Consider the following 21171-nt stretch of genomic DNA (forward strand, 5'->3'; position numbering starts at 1 on the left):
GGGATCACCTTGCCCTCAGCCTTCTCCAGTGTCTACTACCTGCTGTTTGTGGGCCTCATGACCTGGTGGGCCTGCCACTTCTCCACCAGCCACCTGGCCTTCAATGCTTTGTGCATCATGGTGGACGTCTTCGCCGGGGGCCACCTCGTTTGCCTGTACGGCTACCAGACCCCCTTCATGCAGAAAGTCCTCCCGCCCACTGGACTCTGGGCACGGTAAGCGTCCTCTTCATTGCTCTGTAGGGATCCCTGGGGGTGGATTTTGTCCCTGTTGGAAGACCTCCGTGCAGGTGGGGTGGCACTGCAGGTCAGCAAGACTCACCCTGCATGTCCACCCTGTTACTCTTCGCGCATCCTTCTTACAATCAGGGTGATGGGAAGAAATACCTTTGTTGGTGTAAATGATGGTCATCTGGAGATGTTCAGTCTTGCCCCTAAAGTAGAAGCCTCCCCCCTTGGCCAAATGCCAGGCAAAAGCTGGAGAGGGTCGGGATGTCCATCCACGTTGTGAAGGTCCCTCCTGATCCTGGTCCCACCTCTGACAGCAGGAAAGCAGCCGAGGTTGTTTGGGAAAAGGCAGCCCACATACAAATGAGTCCTTCCGGCCAGTCTGGTCCCACAGAGTCGGCCTTGTCCAGGCCCCGTCAACCAGTCAATGTCGTCTTGCAGGACCTAAGGGAAGAGCCTTCTCTGTGGTGGCCCCGACCCTCTGGAATCAGCTCCCCCCAGAGATATGTACCATCCCCCTTCCTCCTGATCTTTCCTGAAGCTCTGAAAAGCCACCTCTGCCGGCGGTCATGGGGGGGCCATGAGTGATGAGATTGTCTTCGGCTGATGTTGTGAATGATTGGATTGAATGAATGGGAATGGCTGCATGTGGGGACCTTTTAAATGTTTTTATTAATAATTCTTTTTTAAAAACAATAATTATATTTCTTTTTACATATTGTCTTCATTATGTTGTATGGTGTTCTGAGTCGCTTCGAGAAGGGCGGCATAGAAGTCTAATAAATAAATAAAGAAACAAGGTGAATTTCGGTAATAGCACCTGCAACCAGGGTCTGACCGCTGCTCCCCAAAATCTCCCCTGTAGACTCTTTGGCTTGAAGGCCATTATCCTGCCCGTAGGCTGCAACCAGCCCAACAAGCTGCTGCTGGACATCAGCCACCCCTGGCCCGTCTATGCCAATCCGGGCATCCTCTTGCTGCTCTGTTACGTTTTGGCCACCTTGGTGAAGCTCCGAAGGCTGCACTCCTCTGAACAGGTGAGTCCCGAGTGTCTCTGGGTCACTTTCATTACCTGGGGTGCAGGAATGTTGGGGGACGAGGCACCTCAGCACCCTGGAAACACCTCCCTCCTCTCACTCTTTGCTTTTCCACCGTGAAACGACAGAGAGACTCCGAGTCTTCAACCTCAGAGATTCTGGAGCTGGAAAACCGGTCGAGGGACAAAGGCCACCTGCCTGAAGACGCCAAGGTGAGGCGGAGGGCGGGGTTTGGCTCCAGGTGCCAAGTCGGGCCAGGGAGGCCTGAGGCTGCGGGGTTGGAGCCTCTTCAGCACCAACGAAGAAGCAGCTGGGTCCGTAGAACCCGCGAACACAGTAGAGAGGACTGGCTCCTCTTAGAACAGCGGTTCTCAGCCTTTCTAATGCCGCGACCCCTTAATACAGTTCCTCGTGTTGTGATGGCCCCCAACCATAAGTCTAGCACCAATTCTCCCAACAGAGCTTGAAGCTGATTGGCAGGGAGATGAGAGAGACACCCCCATTGTCAACGCTTGATTGGCCGGATTGTAAAACTATGTTCCAAGGCGCCAGAATAGAACCTTTAGTTCCTAACACCATAGAAAATTTGTCTCTTCCTGTGGTCTTAGGTGACTCCTGTGAAACGGCCGTTCAATCCCCAAAGGGGTCCCGACCCCCAGGTTGAGAACCACTGTCTTAGACTGAAGGCCCCCATCGCAGCCCAGCCAGAAGGGATCCAACCAGGGCTGCAAGGCGGCTCCTTCCAAATGCCTCTCCCGACGCTTCCAGGCTCAAAGTGCCTGTTGAATGCAGCCCAGCCCTGATCATAGCAATAGCATTTAGACATGTACCGCTTCACAGCCCTCTAAGCGGTTTACAGGGAGTAAGCCTATTGCCCCCAACCATCTGGGTCTTCTTCATTTGACCCACCTTGGAAGGATGGAAGGCTGAACCAACCTGGAGCCGGTGGTATTTGAACTGCTGAACTACAGGTAGCAGTTAGCTGAAGTAGCCTGCGTGCTGCACTCTAACCACTGCACCACCCGGCTCCCTCCCTCCTTCTCTCCCTCCCTCCCTTCCTTCCTTTCTTCCTCCTTTCCTCCCTCCCACCCTTCCTCTCTTCTCTGTCTCTTTCTTTCTTTCTTTCTTTCTTTCTTTCTGTCTCTCTTTCTTTCTTTCTTTCTTTCTAGCAATAGCAAAAGCATTTAGACTTATATCCTGCTTCACAGTGCTTTTCCAGCCCTCTCTAAGCAGCTTACAGACTCAGCCCCTTGCCCCCAACCATCTGGGTCCTCATTTGACCCACCTCGGAAGGAGGGAAGGCTGAGTCCACCTGGAGCCAGTGGTGAGATTTGAACTTCTGAACTACAGGTAGCCGTTCGCTGAAGTGGCCTGCAGTGCTGCACTCTAAGCACTGTGCAACCCTACCTCTTATCTCACAAATGCACTTCCCTTTGCAGCCGATGCTGGTCCAGGAGTCTGAGGCTTCTGGGACAGAGGACCTCACCATCCAGGCAATTGTGGGGACGGATCACTCAGGTGAAGCATTGAATGACCGGCCCTTCCATTGGGAGGTTTTGGGGTGGGTGGGGGATGGACCCTGCTCTAAACGAATCCTTGCCCCCGTGCAGCCCCCCAGAAAGAGAAGAAGCGTCCCCAGGAGGAGGAGGAGGAGAAGAAGAGGCAGCTGCTTCATTCCTTGGGCCACGTGGTCATGAATCAGAGCTATGTTTGCGCCCTCATCGCCATGATGGTGAGCGAGCGAGAACTGTTTTTTACTAGGAGTTGTAAAAAAAGAAAACAAATAAACACACTCAATATAATAATAATAATAATAATAATAATAATAATAATAATAATAATTTATTGGATTTGTATGCCGCCCCTCTCCGCAGACTCGGGGCGGCTAACAACAATAATAAAAACAACATGTACAATCCAATAATAAAAAACAACTAAAACCCCTATTATAAAATCAAACATACACACAAACATACCATGCATGACTTGTAATGGCCTAGGGGGAAGAGCCATCTCAACTCCCCCATGCCTGGCAGTATAAGTGAGTCTTGAGTAGTTTACGAAAGACAGGGAGGGTGGGGGCAGTTCTAATCTCCGGGGGGAGTTGGTTCCAGAGGGCCGGGGCTGCCACAGAGAAGGCTCTTTCCCTGGGTCCCACCAAACGACATTGTTTAGTTGACGGGACCCAGAGAAGGCCAACTCTGTGGGACCTTATCAGTCGCTGGGATTCGTGCGGTAGCAGGCGGTTCCGGAGGTAATATCTCATTCTGAATACAATAACTACAACTAGAATTCTCTACGGTCAGTACTGGAAAAACGAAAAGGTCCCTCCAAACTCAGGAATAATTACAAAAATACTTGAATGTGCAGAAATGAGTAAGTTGACTCTTGAACTACAAGGCAAAGACGATTTCCCAAGATTTGGGGGAAATGGTACAATTGGTTAGACCAGAAGAACAAAATGAAACAATAAATGTACATTAAACATAATATTAAAAGATAGACCGATAGACACTAACAGAGAAATAGGATTATGAAACTCACGAAGGAAATAAAACTAAGGTAATATGCTGAGATAGACAAGTTAAAGAACGAATAATATTACTGACATAATAGTGTGTAGCTCTACCAAAATATAATTATTGATGGTTTATGTGCTTTGTTTATATTGCTTATTGCTTATTATATTGCTCATTGCTTATTTCACCCCTATGACAATCCTCAAGTGCTGGACCTCATGATTCTTGACAAATGTCTCTTTTTCTTTTATGTCCACTGAGAGCATCTGCATCAAAGACAAATTCCTTGTGTGTCCAATCACACTTGACCAATAAAGAATTCTATTCTATTCTGTATGTTATATGTTGATGTCACATAGAATTAGGTGTATGTTAAGTTTGTATATGTTGTTTTTTTAAATCATTTATAAAGATTATTTATATAAAAAGAGAGAGAGAGAAGCACCTCCTAGCCTACTCACTCTGGGCTCTTTCCAGGTGTGGAGCATCACCTACCACAGCTGGCTGACCTTCGTGCTGTTGCTCTGGGCGTGCCTCATCTGGATCGTGCGCAACAGGCACCACTTGGCCATGCTCTGCTCGCCCTTCATCCTCCTCTACGGCATCGCGCTCTGCAGCCTGCAGTATGTCTGGGGGATGGACCTGGAGCCCGAGCTGCCCACCAAAGTCGGATTCATGCCCCTGGAGCAGCTGGGGCTGGTGCGGCCTCCAAACCCCTGCCTGGACCTGGGGGCGAAGGTAGCGTCAACCCCTGAGCCTGGCTCGACCTACGTAGATGTCACCCTTGGTTTAGATTCTTCTTGGTTTTTCTTCTTCCTGTCTTTTTCTTTCTCCGTTGATTCTTTGCTAGAAGTTGGGGCTCCAGTCCAGAGCAGCTCTGTCTGCTGTCTGGGGGCTTGTGCAACCTTGGCGCAAAGATGCGATGTTCATTATTATTATTATTATTATTATTATTATTATTATTATTATTTATTAGATTTGTAAGCCGCCCCTCTCCGAGGACTCGGAGCAGCTCACAACAAAAATACCATGTCACATATCCAATATATTAAAACACATTAAATCCCATTATTTAAAAAACCATACACTCAAACAGACCATACACAATTCTACCACAGCCTTAGCATAGCCTAGGGGCAACTCAGTTACCCCATGCCTGGCAACATATGTGGGTTTTGAGTAGCTTACAAAAGGCAAGGAGTGAGGGGGCGGTTCTAATCTCTGGGGGGGGGGAGTTGATTCCAGAGGGCCGGGGCCACCACAGAGAAGGCTCTTCCCCTGGGTCCCGCCAGACGACGTTGCTTAGTCGATGGGACCTGGAGCAGGCCGACTCTGTGGGACCTTATCGGGCGCTGGGATTATACTGTAGTAAATAGTTATACGTTTTTGTTATAAACTTACTGTTATAAATAATTTTGATTTCAGGGACCCTTAGGAGGGACTTGCGAGGGGGAGGGGTGTCTTCCAGGAGTCCTGGGGCTTCACTTTGAGAAATTCTGCTTTTTGGGGGAATGGGGTGTAGCTCTTTCAACCCTGCTGTTGTAATTTGCAGACCTTCCTGCCCTTCTTTTGGGCCAGGGCTTGACCGAGATCCTTTGACCTCCCTTCGTCCACTGCTTCTTCCCCACAGCTCCTTTACACCTTGACCTTTTGGCTTCTGGTGCGACAGTTTGTGAAGGAGAAGCTGCTGAAAAAGAAACCTCCTTCTTCCCCGTTGATGGAAGTGATGGTGATCGAGGCAGGTGAGTTTCCAGGCTCAGGAAACAGATCCAGTAAAGACAAACACATACGTTCACTTTTTAAAGACTGAGCCCATCCATTTTACCTGCTAAATCCAGCTGCATTTTTTGCATTTGTGGATGTTTTAGTGGTGACCTCTCAGCAACCCAATATTTGGACTTGCAAAGAATTCTGTCCAGGTGATTTTCAAAACTTTCCCCTGGAGGGCGGAACTGATCTTCAGGACGGTGCCAACCTAACTTCAAGGAGGTGTACAAGCCAACATTTATGGAATAAGCTGCAATGGTCTGGGTTCCCAAAACACACTAAGCCTAAACTCAGTGCACCACTTTCCAACTGGACAATCGGGCTGCAGCACTTTCAGTTTGAGTGAGAATGGCGTTGTGCCCTGGGGTCCAGTTCATTCTGAGCCCCACTTTTCTGTTCCCTTCTTCTTCTTTGCTGCAGAACCAGACCCCAAGCATGATGTCCTAAAAGTGCTGGGCAACTATGTGAAGGGCTTCTATGCCAAATTCTGGATCTTAGTCTGTGCGGGCATGTTCATCGTGGTCAGCTTTGCTGGACGGCTGGTGGTCTACAAAATTGTCTACATGTTCCTCTTCCTCCTGTTCCTCACCCTCTTCCAGGTGATTAGTTGACCTTGGAGCAGAGCAATGTCAGGACTCTTAGAGATTAGGGGACTGAAAAGGACAAGGGTACAACCAAAGGGAAGATAAACAGGGAAGGCCACCTACCTTTTGCCCCATCCTGATGACCTAACGTTCCCAGTCATCATGGCTTTCAAGACAGACTGGTCCATCTGGATCCCTACTATTAGCCCTCTGGAAATTGGGGGAAAGGAGGATTTTCCCCAAGCACTTCCACCTTAACTCTGAAACAAAAGTCCTGCAATGCAAAGAAGGTCCACTTATCAGATGGGGTAGCCATCTTTGTACCTGTTCTAAGACATTTCTCGGGTCTCCTGAACCAGTAAAACAAGTTGGAGTGGATGAAATATACCACCGTGTGAAAGTGACTAGAGATGCTTCTCTTTATCTGCACCCAACCGTCTTCTCCAGGTTTACTACGATCTCTGGCGGAAGCTCCTGAAGGCCTTCTGGTGGTTTGTGGTTGCTTACACCATGCTGGTCCTTATAGCTGTTTACACCTTCCAGTTCGAAGACTTCCCCATGTACTGGAGGAACTTCACCCATCTGACTGATGAACAGTAAGTGGAGTCACAGCTTTGCAGCCCCAAACCTTCTGGATCTGTGGATAAGGGCTCCTTACCTGGTCTGGGATCTTCTAAGTCAGGAGACAGATTTATTTATTTGGACTTATTTGCCACCCAACATTCTGTTAGTTCAGAAGGTCGGCTCAGTTTGACCTAAAGATTCAGAAGACCCTTCTTTCTTTCTTTCCTCTCCATCCAGGCTGGGTGACCTGGGCTTGGAGCAGTTCAGTGTCTCGGAGCTCTTCTCCAGCATCTTCATCCCAGGCTTCTTCCTCCTGGCCTGCATCCTTCAGCTCCACTACTTCCACCGACCGTTCATGCGCATCACCGATCTGGAGCGCGTCGCTTCCCCAGGGTATGTCCATTGCTCTCAGGTCCTGGCTTCCTGAGCCCCCTTTTCATGCTGGTGGGAAGAGAAGGAAGTCTGGGCCGCTGCCCAAATCGTGACTTTCCAATCCCGTGGAGGCTTGACAGCTCTGAGTCCTGCTGATGTTCTTCTTGATTTCAGGAAGGGAGAGATTAGTGGGAGCCAGGAGCTGCTCCAGGCTGAAAGTGGCCAAGCAGAAGACTTTGAGCCCAATGATGGTAAGGGGAGAAAGCTGAAGAAGAAGGAGCCGAGAAAAATAAATAACTCTGCTTGAAATAACTCTCCATTAGAAGAGAAATCAGTTTATGGTCAACAAATTGTCTTCCTGGAAGGTGTAGCAATAAACCTTGGACTTGTATACTGCTTCACAATGCTTTTCCAGCCCTCTCTAAGCGGTTTACAGAATCAGCCTCTTGCCCCCAACAATCTGGGTCCTCATTTGACCCACCTCAGAAGGATGGAAGGCTGAGTCAACCTTGAGCCGGTGGTGAGATCCCAAATGCCAAATTGCAGGCAGCCGGCAGTCAGCAGAAGTGGCCTGCAATACTGCACTCTAACCACTGGGCCACCACCTCTCTATGAAGAGAACTCCACTTGTTAAACATAAGCTGATTTCCCTTCTAACGGAGAATTATTTCATTTCAAGCAGGCTTTATCTTTCATTGGTGTTGTTGGGGAGGACAAAACCTTCTAAAGAACCAGGCTTGATGGAGTCTGAATATTCCAAGCGCTGCCTCTCTTCCTCCTCCTCCTCTCTTCCCCACAGAGGGTATGCCCAGCAAATGGGGCCTGGTGCTGCAGCGTCTCTCCGTGTTGGGGAAGACCTTCTCCGACATCCTCAGCCGCATCCGAGTCTTTGTCCTGCGCCTGCTGGAGCTGCATGTATTGAAGTTGGTGGCTCTGTACATCGTGTGGGTTGCTCTGCAGGAGGTGAGTCCCAGAACAGGGACTGAACTTGGGACGGGAGCTGCTAGCGGCCAGGGGTGGAGCTTGATTTAGGCAAGGAGCCACTCGGGTATCAAACCATTGGGCCTTTAAGATGCCAGCTCAGGGAGCCACACAAGCACCCGTAAGAGAGAAGAGAGGCAGCCAGCAAAATGGGTCCCCCCAGGGGTTTAACGCCTGCAGTATTTTGTGCCTCGGAGAATCTCCAAGCTATCTCCACACAAAGCATGTTTTGATCATGGAGAGGGGAGTAGCAAAGACAGGCAAAGGGCCTGCTTTGACCCACAGAGGTGATAAATGGCTGTAGGCAAAGGTGTGGGCCATGCAGGGCCCCAAATCACCTTTGAGGCTGCAGGAGTCTTACCTGCACCAGGATAACCTTACCAACCCTTCTCTGCCCCGCGAGAGGGACTCTGTTTCTTAAGATTAAAGCTCATCAGAATCCGGTCTGTCGGCCTCCCCACCACAACCCAGAGTTCCAGCTGTTGTGTGCATCCTCTCGTCCTCTCCCCTCCCCAGGTGTCGGTGATGAACTTTCTGCTGGTGGTGCTGTGGGCCTTTGCGGTGCCCTACAGTCGCTTCTGCCACATGGCCTCCTGCCTCTCCACCATCTGGGCCTGCATCATCATCGTCTGCAAGATGCTGTACCAGTTGAAGGTCGTCGACCCAGAAGACTACAGTAGGAACTGCAGCTTGGTAAATGTGCCCCCCCCTCTTGGACCCAGAAATGCAGCCTCCAAACTTCAGGATGTGTGGGAAACGGTTCCAGAAATAGATGGGGAAAGGGGGGGGTGTTGTTTATTTATTCATTCATTCATTCATTCATTTATTTATTAGATTTGGATGCCGCCCCTCTCCGTAGACTCGGGGCGACATACAAATGCTGGCTGATGATCAGATCAAGAGTTTATACTCTATCCTAACCTCCTGAGAAGAGTTGTGAATTGTGTTGAAGACGTAGCATCTTCTGATGGGTGGCATTACAGTATAATTCCATTTCTCTCTCCAGCCTCTGCTCAATGGGACCAACCTCCAGCCAGAGGAGACGGGAAATTCTACCCTCTACCAAGGACCTGTTGACCCAGCAAATTGGTTTGGTGTTCGCAAGGGATATCCCAACCTGGGTTACATCCAGGTGCGTAGCATCTGTTTTCTCTTAGCAGGTCCCTCCAGCCCTGAAGGAAGTTGTAGTCTTCTGTACTAAACTTGTAGTTTTTAACAAGTTTTGTGGTTTTTGTGTTTTAGCTAAGTGTGTGTATTGCTTAATGTCTGTCCTTGTTATTTGTATATGGTTTGCTGTCATGCCCTTTGTTAGGGCATTATAAATAAACATTATTATTATTATTATTATTATTATTATTATTATTATTATTATTCCATCCTATCTGGAAGGGAATCTATTTGATGTTAAGGCAAGGTGGCCTCTCTTTCCTGTTCTTGGCTCATCTTCCTCTTCCTCTTCAGAACCATCTGCAGGTGCTAGTCCTGCTGGTTTTTGAAGCGGTGGTGTACCGATGCCAGGAATACTATCGCAAGAAACACCAGCTGGTGCCTCCACTCACCCAGACCGTCTTTGAAGAGGCCACGCGGCAGAACCTCGACCAAGGCTTGCTCAACTGCATCAAGTACTTCATCAACTACTTCTTCTACAAGTTTGGCCTTGAGGTGAGCTGGACTCTGCCGGCTGGGCTGAAGGGAAGGTGCTACCTACGTTAAAAGTAAAAGTTTGGACAGTATATGATAAGACACCAGGAGTGTCGGGAGCAAAAGTATCAAAGCCTATGAAAAAGGGGTGGAGCAGAATAGCTGGCATTGATTGATTGATTGATTGATTGATTGATTGATTGATTGATTGATTGGATTTCTATGCCGCACCTCTCATATATGTTAATTGTTGGATGCTTAAGTTTTGATACCAAAGTAACCTATATAGCATATATTTGTATACTTTTGTATGTTATTTTTTTGTTGGTATATTTTTTGTGTGTGTCTCTGTTTCTGTCGTTTTAAATGTAAATATTCAATAAGGCCTTTAAAAAAGAAAGAAAGAAAAAGGGGTGGAACTTTAGCAGTAATGAATAAAACAGTGTAGTATTTGGCCAAAACTTCTTAAGTCTTGGAACAATCCTTGAGGTCAGAGCAGAGATTTCCCATAAAGCCCAAAGGTTTCTAACGCATCCCCTTCCTTGACTTCTTTCCTCAGATTTGCTTTCTAGCGACAGTGAACGTGATTGGCCAGCGCATGAACTTCATGGTCATCTTCCATGGATGCTGGTTGGTTGTCATCCTGACCAGGAGGCGGCGTCAGGCCATCGCCAAGCTCTGGTCCAAGTACTGTCTCTTCCTGGCCCTCTTCTTCATCTTCCAGTACCTTCTCTGTGTTGGGATTCCTCCAGTTCTCTGCATTGGTGAGACTCCAGCCTGGGGAGCCAGCCAAGGAGGGCTGCAAGTCTTCCTTTCCAAGTAGAACCAGTGCCTGCTGTTGTCCTCTCTGCCCCCATTGATGGAGGGCCTTTCAGGTTGCTTCTCTAAAATGCACAGGAAGCCAAGTACAACCACAGAGAAAGCAACCGATTGTCTGCCCTTCCATGGGCCATTCTGATCCTCACGAGGGCATCGTTCAACCAGGAAAAGGTCGTCCCAAGCATTCAGTGGGCAGTTTCCTCCTGAGAAAGTCTTGCAGTATCTGGGGGATTTTAAGCTGGGAAAGAGCTGACTCAGGGATACTAGAAATTTACCAAATCCTGCATAATGGAGAAATGTAGACACAGGAAGAGTTTTCTCTCCTCCTGGACCAGAAGGCAAAATCTAGGAAGTGAGAGATCTTAACTTAAACTATTGGCTCTCCTGGGCCGAGATGCTATGAGGGTGATCAATTAGGCTTTAAGTGAGAATTGTACAAGTCCCTGGAGGGGAAAATTATATCACTCGCGGCTGGTCAAGGACACACCTCCAGCACTGTGCTTGTCTGTTCACACTATCTTCGAAAAAGGAAAGAGCTTTGGAGAGGGAAGGTCTTGAAGTGTGGCAGGGAAGGCTGCTGGGCTCCAGATCCAAGGGCCTTTCCCAAGAAGGCCTGTTTCTGCTTCTCTCTTACCTGTCTAGATTACCCCTGGAGGTGGAGCCCCACCCTTCCTATTACCTCTGTTCTCATCAAATGGATGTACCTCCCGGACTTCTTCATGAAACCCAAGTCCATCAATCTCATGAGTGAGTACCTGTAAATAGCCATGGTGGAAGAGAATTGCTTTTTAAAAAAATCATTCGGTTTTTTTTAATTACTAAAGAAATGTATATACCCATCCAATTCACTCATAGTGACTCCGGGTGACTTATACGAATAAATCCTCAAACCCAATACCCATGTGGCTGTTCTTACACTATGTCATCATTAGTGACAAGCCAAGCTATAGACTGTTCCAATTTAGAAGTAAATTTGGAAAAGGTGTAATATTTTGCCTCTTGATTGGGGTCATTAAAAAAACCTTCCTCTGGATCCATTGAGCCTGAGCCTGAATAATAATCATTATCATAATCATTATTATGAATTCAGGAATGATCCAAATTCAGTACCAGGGAGAGCTCCCGAGAGGAAGGTTGGAGCCCTTGTGAATCTTGCCCCTTGGCCCAGTGACGGCTGGGCATCTAGGACACAGTTTCCCCTTAAAGATGTCATTCAGTTCTTAAATAGAGTCTGATTTGTTCTCTTTCACACACACCCATACACACACACACACACACACACACACAAATTGGGCCACACCCCTTGGGATGGGAGGTGACTCGCCAGTGGCTCTTCCTCCTCTCCAGAAGGGAAGGCAGTTCTGCCACCCACCACCACATCTACTTTCCCGTGTCTTTCGGTGTGATGGGCATTTTTTTTAAAAAAATTGCTTCCCGCAGGTGACTTCCTCTTGCTCCTCTGCGCATCTCAGCAGTGGAAAGTGTTTGTCAACGAGCAAACGGAGGAATGGGTGCGATTGGCAGGGGACAACCGGGAGCAGCTGGAGCCCCCGCAGCCAAACCCCGTGCCCAATTTTGTCAATTGCAGGTGAGGGCAGAAGAGTCCCCTCCCTGGGCCCATGTTTGGTCCCTGGGTGGCGTTTCCTGGTTCCCTTCCTGTTAGTGAGGAAGTTCTGTCTTAGATAAGGAGAAGGATGGGTGTTTTTGAACCAGCACTGATCCCTTGCAAATGGGATTAAATCAACTGAGATCCATCAAAGATTCAGTTGACTTTCGTGGGATTCTTGATTCGATTCTGCTAGATTCTTCCTCTCCTCCATTTTTTCTCTCCCTTTTTCCCGGCTGGCCAGGTCCTACCTAGACATCCTCAAGGTGTGTGTGTTCCGCTACCTCTTCTGGTTCGTGCTGGTCATTGTCTTTATCGCTGGGGCCAACCGCATCAGCATCTTTGGCCTGGGCTACCTGATGGCCTGCTTCTACCTGCTGCTCTTTGGTACCGCCATGTTGCGCTGGTCGCTGCGTGCCCGCCTGATCCTGTGGGACTGCCTGATCCTCTACAACGTGACGGTGATCATTGCCAAGAATATGCTCTCGGTAAGGCTCCAGTTCCTTGCCAAAACTTCCACCGCTCTCTCTCTCTCTCTCTTGGACTAAAAGACACCTCAGGTTCAAGTCATTCATTCCAAAGCGGTGGATCCAGATTTTTTTGTGTATAGAAAATGTGGGTCTTTGGTCTGGGTGCAGCCCCCCACTTTTTTGGTGGGGAGTGACTCCCTTTCTGTTTCTGCCAGCTCCTCTCCTGCGTCTTCGTCCAGCAAATGCAGAACAACTTCTGTTGGGTCATCCAGCTCTTCAGCCTGGCCTGCACCGTCAAGGGCTACTATGACCGTGAGTATCTTCTGTTGACGGGAGCTCCCCTTCCCCAGTTCTGAGGGAGGGTCTGGAGGCTGGTAAAATGGCAAGAACAGAAGGGTCCCATAGCTGTTTCTCCATGAATGGTTTGCGATGTCATGCCCAAACTCACTGAAGCGACAGAAGTCCTGTTTGGTTACTGTTGCTTTGGCCCAGTGATAGTTGTGGGACTCCAGAAGTTGCTTGTAGGGAAAACCACTTTAGAGCAGTGGTTCCCAACTTTTCATATGTTGTAAGCCACCCCAAGTCCTCAGAGAGGGGCGGCATAAATTAATAAATAATAAAATAAATAAATAATAATGCCGTGACCCCTTAATACAGTTCCTCATGTTGTGGTGACCCCCAACCATAAGTCTAGCACCAATTCCCCCAACAGAGCTTTCAGCTGATTGGCAGGAAGGTCAGAGGGACACCCCCACTGTAAACACCCGATTGGTCGGATTGTAAAAATATGTCCCAAGGCACCAGAATAAAAGCTTTAGTTCCTAACACCAGGGGAAATTTGTCTTTTCCCCCCAGGGTCTTAGGCGACCCCTGTGAAATGGTCGTTCGATCCCCAAAGGGGTCCCGATCCCCAGTTGAGAAGCACTGCTTTGGAGAAAGGCCCAGGCACAGCTCGCTTTGGGCAGGTTGGATGAGATTCAACCAACTTGATTTAGCCAAACATGCCTTGGTTTACTTTGGCTCCACATTCTGCAGATAGACCTTTTGGCATGTTTACCCAATGTTATTGTTGAATGTGGTTGCATGAACAACACCTGAGACCTGACCTTTCGGGGCGGCTCCTCTTACTTCTATTCTGTTTGAGCAGATGTGTGTTCTCAATCACAAACAAATTTGAAAGAAAAGAGGTGTTTTGACACTTGTAACCTGCTGAGCTTGTACAGAGGTGTCCAAGGAAAAGGGGGGACATGATCGAAACATTGAAATATGTCAAAGGGTTAAATAAGGTTCAGGAGGGAAGTGTTTTTAATAGGAAAGTGAACCCAAGAACAAGGGGACACAATCTGAGGTTAGTTGGGGGAAAGATCAAAAGCAACGTGAGAAAATATTATTTCACTGAAAGAGTAGTAGATCCTTGGAACAAACTTCCAGTAGACGTGGTTGATAAATCCACAGTAACTGAATTGAAACATGCCTGGGATAAACATAGATCCATTGTAAGATAAAATACAGGAAATAGTATAAGGGCAGATGAGATGGACCATGAGGTCTTTTTCTGCCGTCAGACTTCTATGTTTCTATGTTTCATTGGAGCAGAACAGGGAGAGAAAAGCTCCTCTCCTCGGGGGGCAGGGGGGGGGGGCTGGAAATGTGGAAGAGCCCAGAGCCCCCACTGATGGAAGGCATCTGGGGGGAGCACCTGGGCCCCCTTCTGAGCCCTCCCCTCCTCCCTTCTTTGCCAGCCAAGGATGTGGACAAGAGCCAGGACTGCGCGCTGCCCGTGGAGGAAGCCGGCATCACCTGGGACAGCGTCTGCTTCGTCTTCCTGCTCCTCCAACGCAGAGTCTTCCTCAGCTGCTACTTCTTGCACGTCTGGGCCGACCTCAAGGCCTCAGCCCTGCAGGCCTCCAGGTGGGTGGGGTGGCTGGGGAGAGATTGGGGGGCGGGAGAAGGGAGGCGTCTGTGGGGCAGGGCCAAGCTTGGCTCATCCGCGGATGCAGAGTGTAAAATTCCACAAGCCAAAAAACGCCCATAAGAAACAATGGGTTCTGCCTAACAACCACCGTGTCCACTTAATGACTGCCATAAAAAAGATTGTCAAATTGGGAGGGGTCACCTGTTGACCCACTCCGTGACCATCATCCGTAATTGCAGGCTCGTATTGTGGCAGTAAGTCGAGGACTCACTATATTGTAATTCTGGAGACAGATTGGACAGGGCCCTGGTGGAATTCTTTCTTGGCCAAGTGGGATTGGACACACAAGGGACTTGTCTTTGGGGCAGATGCTCTCAGTGGACATAAAAGGAAAGAGATATACATGTACAAACCTTGACAAATGTATCTTGACAAGAATAGAATTAGAATTAGTTTGATCTCCCAAGGAGCTTAAAGAAATGGCCGAATGCCAGCAAGTGGCTGCCTGGCCTAGTGGTTAAGGCACCAAGCTAGACACCAGGAAGCAGTGAGGTCTAGTCTTGCCTTAGCCATAAAAGGTGGCTAGGTAACTTTGGGCCAGTCTCTGGAGGAGGAGGCTGGAGGAAGTATTGGAATAGAATAGAATAGAATAGAATTCTTTCTTGGCCAAGTGTGATTGGACACACAAGGGATTTGTCTCAGTGGACATACAAGAAAAAGAGACATTTGTCCAGAGTCATGATGTGGCTGTTGAGGCCGGAGGGCAATGGCCTCTGGCCTGTTTATGTGTCTGGTTCAGCAGCTCTGGGAAGTCAGGCCTGTGGCTCTTTCTGACATTCATGGGTCCTGGTTTGTGTCTCCGCAGGGGCTTCGCCCTCTTCAAAGCCAGGCTGATCAAGCAGATGACCGCCCACCACCAGGCTGAGAAGAAATCCTTGGTCCAACTTAAGCGGCAGTGAGTCTTGTGGGGGGGAAGGAGAGGAAGACACCCAGCCGGGGTGGGTGGGCTGAAGAGATTATTCAGGAGTAGGGTGGGGGATGCCCTTCTTCTTCTTCTTTTTTGTTGATTTGACCCACACACTGGACCTCCTGGGACTTGAAATGGAGGCTGGCCATTAGCTCCTGTATCAGAGCAATCACTGGCTTTCGCAATAGCATTTAGATTTATAAACCGCCACACAACGCTTTCCAGCCCTCTCTAAGCGGTTTACAGAGAGTCAGGCCTCTTGCCCCCAACAATCTGGGTCCTCATTTGACCCACCTGGGAAGGAAGGAAGGCTGAGTCAACCTTGAGCCGGTGGTGAGATTTGAACTGCTGAACTGCTGCAGCCAGTGATCAGCAGAAGTAGCCTGCAGTACTGCACCCTAACCATTGCTCCACTGAGGCCCTGGTCTGGCTTTCCTGGTAGAGATCTTGTGACTCATTTGAGGAATCTGCTAAGGATCTCTGAAGGATCCTCTGCAGAGGGGAATCAGGGCTTTGCAGGGCTCCAAGATTGCTCAGAGGTTGAACTTCTGTCCTGGTGGATGGGAGTTCCCAGGACCAAGCTGGGTCCTTCAGGCAGGGCTAAGAAAATGCCAGGGGGAGACCACCAGTCCACCCTTGGCAGGATGGGGCAGGGAGACCCATGAGCATTGGGGAGGGAAGGGTCTTGCCACACTGGGCCATCGACTTTGGCTCCTGGGACCCAGAGCAATTACTTGAGGTCACTGCCCAGCTCCTGCCCTCTGCCCACAGGATGCAACGGATTCGAGCCAAGCAGGAGAAGTACCACCAGGGACAGCTGGCCAGAGACTCGGAAGAGGCCACGGAAGCAGCCACGCCAGGTGTGAAGGGAATTTCAGGGCCGGACTGGGGGGCAATTCTCGAAGGCCTCTAGGAAGCCCCTGGCTTGGCCATGCCCAAGGGCAGCCGATCTCCGCCGGTTCCACAATATGGTTTCCGTGGTGGACACCCACATCACATCAACGCCACGCCGTTGTTCCGGGCAGCAGATTTTTCAAACAGCAGCCACCCTCCTCACGGGAGACGCCGGGAAGTGTGACTATAGAGGCCCTTTGGACTCTGTGAAGGCTGGAGGGGGAGGATGTGGGTCTTCCTTTCTCCTTGCAAGTCCCCCCCGCCTCCCCTCTACCAGGATTTTGGCTTCTCCTGCCTGCGACCACCACGTAGCCTTTGGTTACCCCCTGCTTGGTCTCTGTGGAGAGTAGGGGGCGCGCTCTCCTTCCGCCCACTGGCAGCCGCATAAAGCAGGCATGGCTTTTGCCCCCCAAGAGGGGATGGGTGGCCTACGGAGAAGGCCTGGGATGGAGACCGACTGGGCCTGGGCTCGTGCGCCTTAGGAGATGGAGCAGCTGGCCTTGCCCACGGCCGTTCCCACGTGCCTCACCTGCCTTTGTACCCTGTTCCACAGCCTCAGGTGCCACGAAGGACCCTGGCCAGCAGAGGAAGCGCTGGTGGCGCCCGTGGTTGGATCATGCCACAGGTACAGCCCAGCCTCAGGGCTGGCGCACATACTAACCCTGGTTCGCCTTGCTGGCTCTGCCGGCGGAGGCCATTGCAACTGCTAACCACGGTGTCCTCTGGGCTCTCAGTCCATTTCAATTCATTCTGCATGCTTCTGTCTCTCTTCCAGGGTTTTCCAGCCATCTCTTGCTGGAGGCCCCGTCAGGCATCGAAAGCCTGGCTGCTCGTTTCAGGGACCATAGCTGAGACCTTGCCAGGAGGCCCAGTCCAGCCCTTGAACTGCCCACAGAGGGCAGGCTTGGTCCTGACTTATTTGGTGAGGGGCTGCCTGGAAGCGAAACAGCTGTCCAGGCTGTCTGCTTCACACCAGAGTCCTGAACTGTGGCTTGTTCAAGTGTGGTTTAGCCAGGATGGGCCTTAATCAATACACTGAGTTTAAATCATGACTTGCTTATAGAGGGATGGAGCATAGAATAGAATAGAATAGAATAGAATAGAATAAAATAAAATAGAATAAAATAGAATAGAATATTGGAATAAAGAAGAGAAGAGAATATTGTAATATAGAATAGAATAGAATATTAGAATGAAGAATAGAATAGAATTCTTTATTGGCGAAGTGTGATTGTGCACACAAGGAATTTGTCTTTGGTGCAGATGCTCTCAACGTACATAAAAGAAAAGAGACATTGGTCAAGAATCAGGAGGTACAACATGTAAGGATTGTCATAGGAGTCAAATAAGCAGTGAGGAAACAATCAATATTAATAAAAATCTTAAGGATACAAGCAACAAGTGACAGTCATACAGTCATATGTGGGAGGAGATGGGTGATAGGAAGGATGAGAAAAAGCTATTAGTAAAACCAGTGCAGACTTAGTAAATAGTTTGAGCTAGGATGGGTCTCATCCGAAACATTTTCTCACATAACCTCCGTGTCCTGGGCTCAGTGCCCTCTTCTCTGGCCATTGCCTGGAGAGCACCTCTTCCTCCATCCATCAAGGACCATCCCCATCGCCCTCCACGCCTGCCTTAGGCATGTTGGCTGAGCCAAACTACCAAAAGTGGCTGAGAAAGGCTTGTTTGCTTTGGCAATGCATGTTACAGATGCATCCTTTTTGGAAGGTTTAGTGAGCGTTTGTCCTGTACTCAGTGTTCCTCCACTTGGGCAGCTGGGAATTCTAGGAAGTCCATACATAAGGACTCCAATTGTTGAGAAACAATGCTTTGCTGTGTGATACGGACTCTGCCTGGTGGACCAGAATGAACTTCCAAAGAGAGAGAGAGAGAGAGAGGTCTGATTCTTACCCTACAGGACAGGACCCCTCACCAAAGAAGGGCCAGTTAGGTGCCATCCAAACCCCCCACCAGACACCCCTACAGCCCTAGCCACTGAGATGTTGCCTGGACCGCTGGTGGCTGGTCTCCTCCTCCATTGCCATCTCCTTGTGCCTGCTTGGGGAGGGTCTCTGCATGTCTTTGTTGCCTGGGAAATGTTTCTGACTTTCTCTGCTTTTCTTTTCTTCCCCCCAAGGAAAACCACATTCTGTGGAGGGCAGCCCCACATCGCCCGCTGTGCTCTCCCCAGAGGAAGTAGCCCTTCCTTCTCGGGTGGACGGAGGCTGCCGGGGGAGGCAGGGCCACTACAGGGGTAATGTGCTTCCACCAACGTAAACGGGAGAGCCCACTCCCTATGGGAAGAATCTGCCCCACTGCTCCCTCGAATTCCTGTGGGGATCAAGCCCCACGAGTGGGGCCCTCCGGGGATTTCCCCTGGGGCATCACTGGATTTTATTGGGGTGGGGGGCTCCATTTCTAAGCCCCAGGGTTTGGATACCCATGCATTCAGGGCAGCGTTTCTCAACCTTGGCACCTTGAAGATGGGGGGCTTTAACTCCCGTGTTTCCTGGGGGGATTCTGGGAGTTGAAGTCTACCATTTGCCAAATGGCAGCAGTTGCCAAAAAAGCCAACACAGTTCTAGGTTGTATTAACAGAGGGATAGAATCAAGGTCACGTGAAGTGTTAATGCCACTTTACAAGGCCTTGGTGAGGCCACACTTGGAATAGGGGATTCAGTTTTGGTCGCCACGATGCAAAAGGGATGTTGAGACTCTAGAAAAAGTGCAGAGAAGAACAGCTAAGATGATTAGAGGCTAAAACATATGAAGAACGGTTGCAGGAACTGGGCATGGCTAGTTTGATGAGGAGAAGGACCAGGGGAGACATGATAGCAGTGTTCCAATATCTCAGGCATTGCCACAAAGGAGTCAACCTATTCCCCAAAGCACCTGAGGGTTGAACAAGAAGCAATGGGTGGAAACTAAACAAGGAGAGAAGCAACTTAGAATTAAGGAGAAATTTCCTGACAGTGAGAACAATTAATCCATGAACAGTTTGCCTCCAGAAGTTGTGAAAGCTCCAACACTGGAAGTCTTTAAGCAGATGTTGGGTAACCATATATCTGAAGTAATGTAGGGTTTCCTGCCTAAGCAGGAGGTTGGACTAGAAGACCTCCAAGGTCCCTTCCAACTCTGTTGTTATTGCTATCTTCAAGCTGCCGAGGTTGAGAAAGACCTCTTTAGAGCCTGCGATGTCTTGCCTTGTAGACCAGGCAACTGAAGGCAGTTTCCCAACCAGAAGCTCAATGTCCGAGGAGCCAACAAATGTCCCAAAGCATCAAATCTAGAATTCACAAGTGCAGCAAAAGAGCTGAAAGGAGATTGCTGTAAGATGAGCAGCGGGGGAAGTGGACTCTGGAGTAGTTTGGGTCTGTTTTGACGCTCCACCGTGAGGACAATTTAGGAAGAGCCAGGCCCAACCCAGCCTTGTGCCCAGATGCTCCGGCTGGTCACTTGTGGCCTTCGTAGGGAGGTTGACCCAGATCTGAGAAGAGCCCCTTGTTGAAAGCAGAAAGTCCTCTGAACTGGACTCTTGACTGCCTTTGTTTCCTGTCCTTGACCTATCGAATGGCCGTTTTCTGTCCATGCCTAGAGGCACTCTTGCCTTCCTGTCACTTTTCCTGCATGTCTCTGTTCTCCAGGGAGCCGTGGCCTTCCCCGACCCATGTGGGGCTGTTGTGGGGTGGGGTGGGAAGGAGGAGAAGGACACTGACCGACTTTTGCTGTGGGGCTCCCTAGTGCTGCACTCGGGGGATTACTTCTTGTTTGAGACGGACAGTGAAGAGGATGAGGAGTCACCTGCGGAGGATCCGAAGCCCCCAAAGCAGAGTGCCTTCCAGGTGAGGAGGGGCCAGGGGTAGGAGATGTCCCCCTGCAAAGCCCCCATTGGCAGGTGGAGAGCACAGGTATTACTGATTGTCTGGGATGAATTTATAGGAAATACACATTATTATAAAAGACGGCTTGGCTGACGAAAGCTAAAAAGCTTGAAATTGATCTAAACCAGCCTCTCTTTCTTTCTTTATCAGTTCTTTGAACATTTGGAATATATAAATATAAAGAATTGTCCTAAAAATGCAAGCAGAAATCCCATCTATCAGCATGAATAAGACAGAAGCAACAAAGCCAATTACAGGAGGGAAGAATGCAAATATGAATGCAATGACCGAATTAAGCAGCCTTATAGAAAAGCAAGCGTTTCTTCAGTGGTGATTTTAATACTCTGATGAAGTCAATAGGGATTGATGGAAGCTCAGTAATTTTTTAGCACAGTGGTACCTCTACCTAAGAACGTCTCTACTTAAGAACTTTTCTAGATAAGAACCGGGTGTTCAAGACTTTTTTGCCTCTTCTTAAGAACCATTTTCTACTTAAGAACCCGAGCCCGGAAAAATTTCCCAGGAAATTTGAGAGCGGCACGAAGGCCCGGCCAGTTTCCTGCCATTCCCCCTGGGTTTCTCTCTCTGGCGCAGTGTATGGGAGGCACATGCTCCTCCTCGCCGCCTCCTCCGTCCCACTTTTTTTTTTTAAGTCTTAAAGTTTGGGATTTTTTTGATTCCCCTCCCCTCCCCTTCTTCCTTCAGCACCGACTGTCCTCCTCCTCCTCCTCTTCTTCCTCTTCCTCCTCCCACCCAAATTCTGAGCTTTTATTTCTTTCCTAATGGGTTTGCACACATTATTTGCTTTTACATTGATTCCTATGGAATCTTATTTGCTTCTACTTACAAACTTTTCTACTTAAGAACCTTTTCATGGAATGAATTAAGTTCTTAAGTAGAGTTACTATGTTCTTATATTTCTTC

At 49.1% G+C, this 21171-nt stretch overlaps 1 protein-coding gene across 1 annotated transcript in view; it reads left to right on the forward strand.

Moving 5' to 3' along the window:
* The window catches only part of PIEZO1 (piezo type mechanosensitive ion channel component 1 (Er blood group)), a 68303-nt gene that overhangs the window by 32540 nt on the left and 14592 nt on the right, over window positions 1–21171 (forward strand). The window contains exons 7-31 of the mRNA XM_070761787.1: window positions 2–215; window positions 1093–1264; window positions 1393–1476; window positions 2704–2782; window positions 2875–2996; window positions 4261–4521; window positions 5414–5525; window positions 5971–6149; window positions 6582–6730; window positions 6936–7091; window positions 7245–7321; window positions 7870–8033; window positions 8568–8744; window positions 9058–9183; window positions 9513–9713; window positions 10252–10456; window positions 11154–11258; window positions 11952–12099; window positions 12362–12605; window positions 12803–12899; window positions 14330–14498; window positions 15368–15457; window positions 16241–16329; window positions 16917–16988; window positions 20108–20208. Of these exons, the coding sequence (XP_070617888.1) occupies window positions 2–215; window positions 1093–1264; window positions 1393–1476; window positions 2704–2782; window positions 2875–2996; window positions 4261–4521; window positions 5414–5525; window positions 5971–6149; window positions 6582–6730; window positions 6936–7091; window positions 7245–7321; window positions 7870–8033; window positions 8568–8744; window positions 9058–9183; window positions 9513–9713; window positions 10252–10456; window positions 11154–11258; window positions 11952–12099; window positions 12362–12605; window positions 12803–12899; window positions 14330–14498; window positions 15368–15457; window positions 16241–16329; window positions 16917–16988; window positions 20108–20208 (3593 nt within the window). The remainder of the gene's footprint in view (window position 1; window positions 216–1092; window positions 1265–1392; window positions 1477–2703; window positions 2783–2874; window positions 2997–4260; window positions 4522–5413; window positions 5526–5970; window positions 6150–6581; window positions 6731–6935; window positions 7092–7244; window positions 7322–7869; window positions 8034–8567; window positions 8745–9057; window positions 9184–9512; window positions 9714–10251; window positions 10457–11153; window positions 11259–11951; window positions 12100–12361; window positions 12606–12802; window positions 12900–14329; window positions 14499–15367; window positions 15458–16240; window positions 16330–16916; window positions 16989–20107; window positions 20209–21171) is intronic.

Source organism: Erythrolamprus reginae, chromosome 9, assembly GCF_031021105.1.
Source record: "Erythrolamprus reginae isolate rEryReg1 chromosome 9, rEryReg1.hap1, whole genome shotgun sequence".
Taxonomy (NCBI): domain Eukaryota; kingdom Metazoa; phylum Chordata; class Lepidosauria; order Squamata; family Dipsadidae; genus Erythrolamprus; species Erythrolamprus reginae.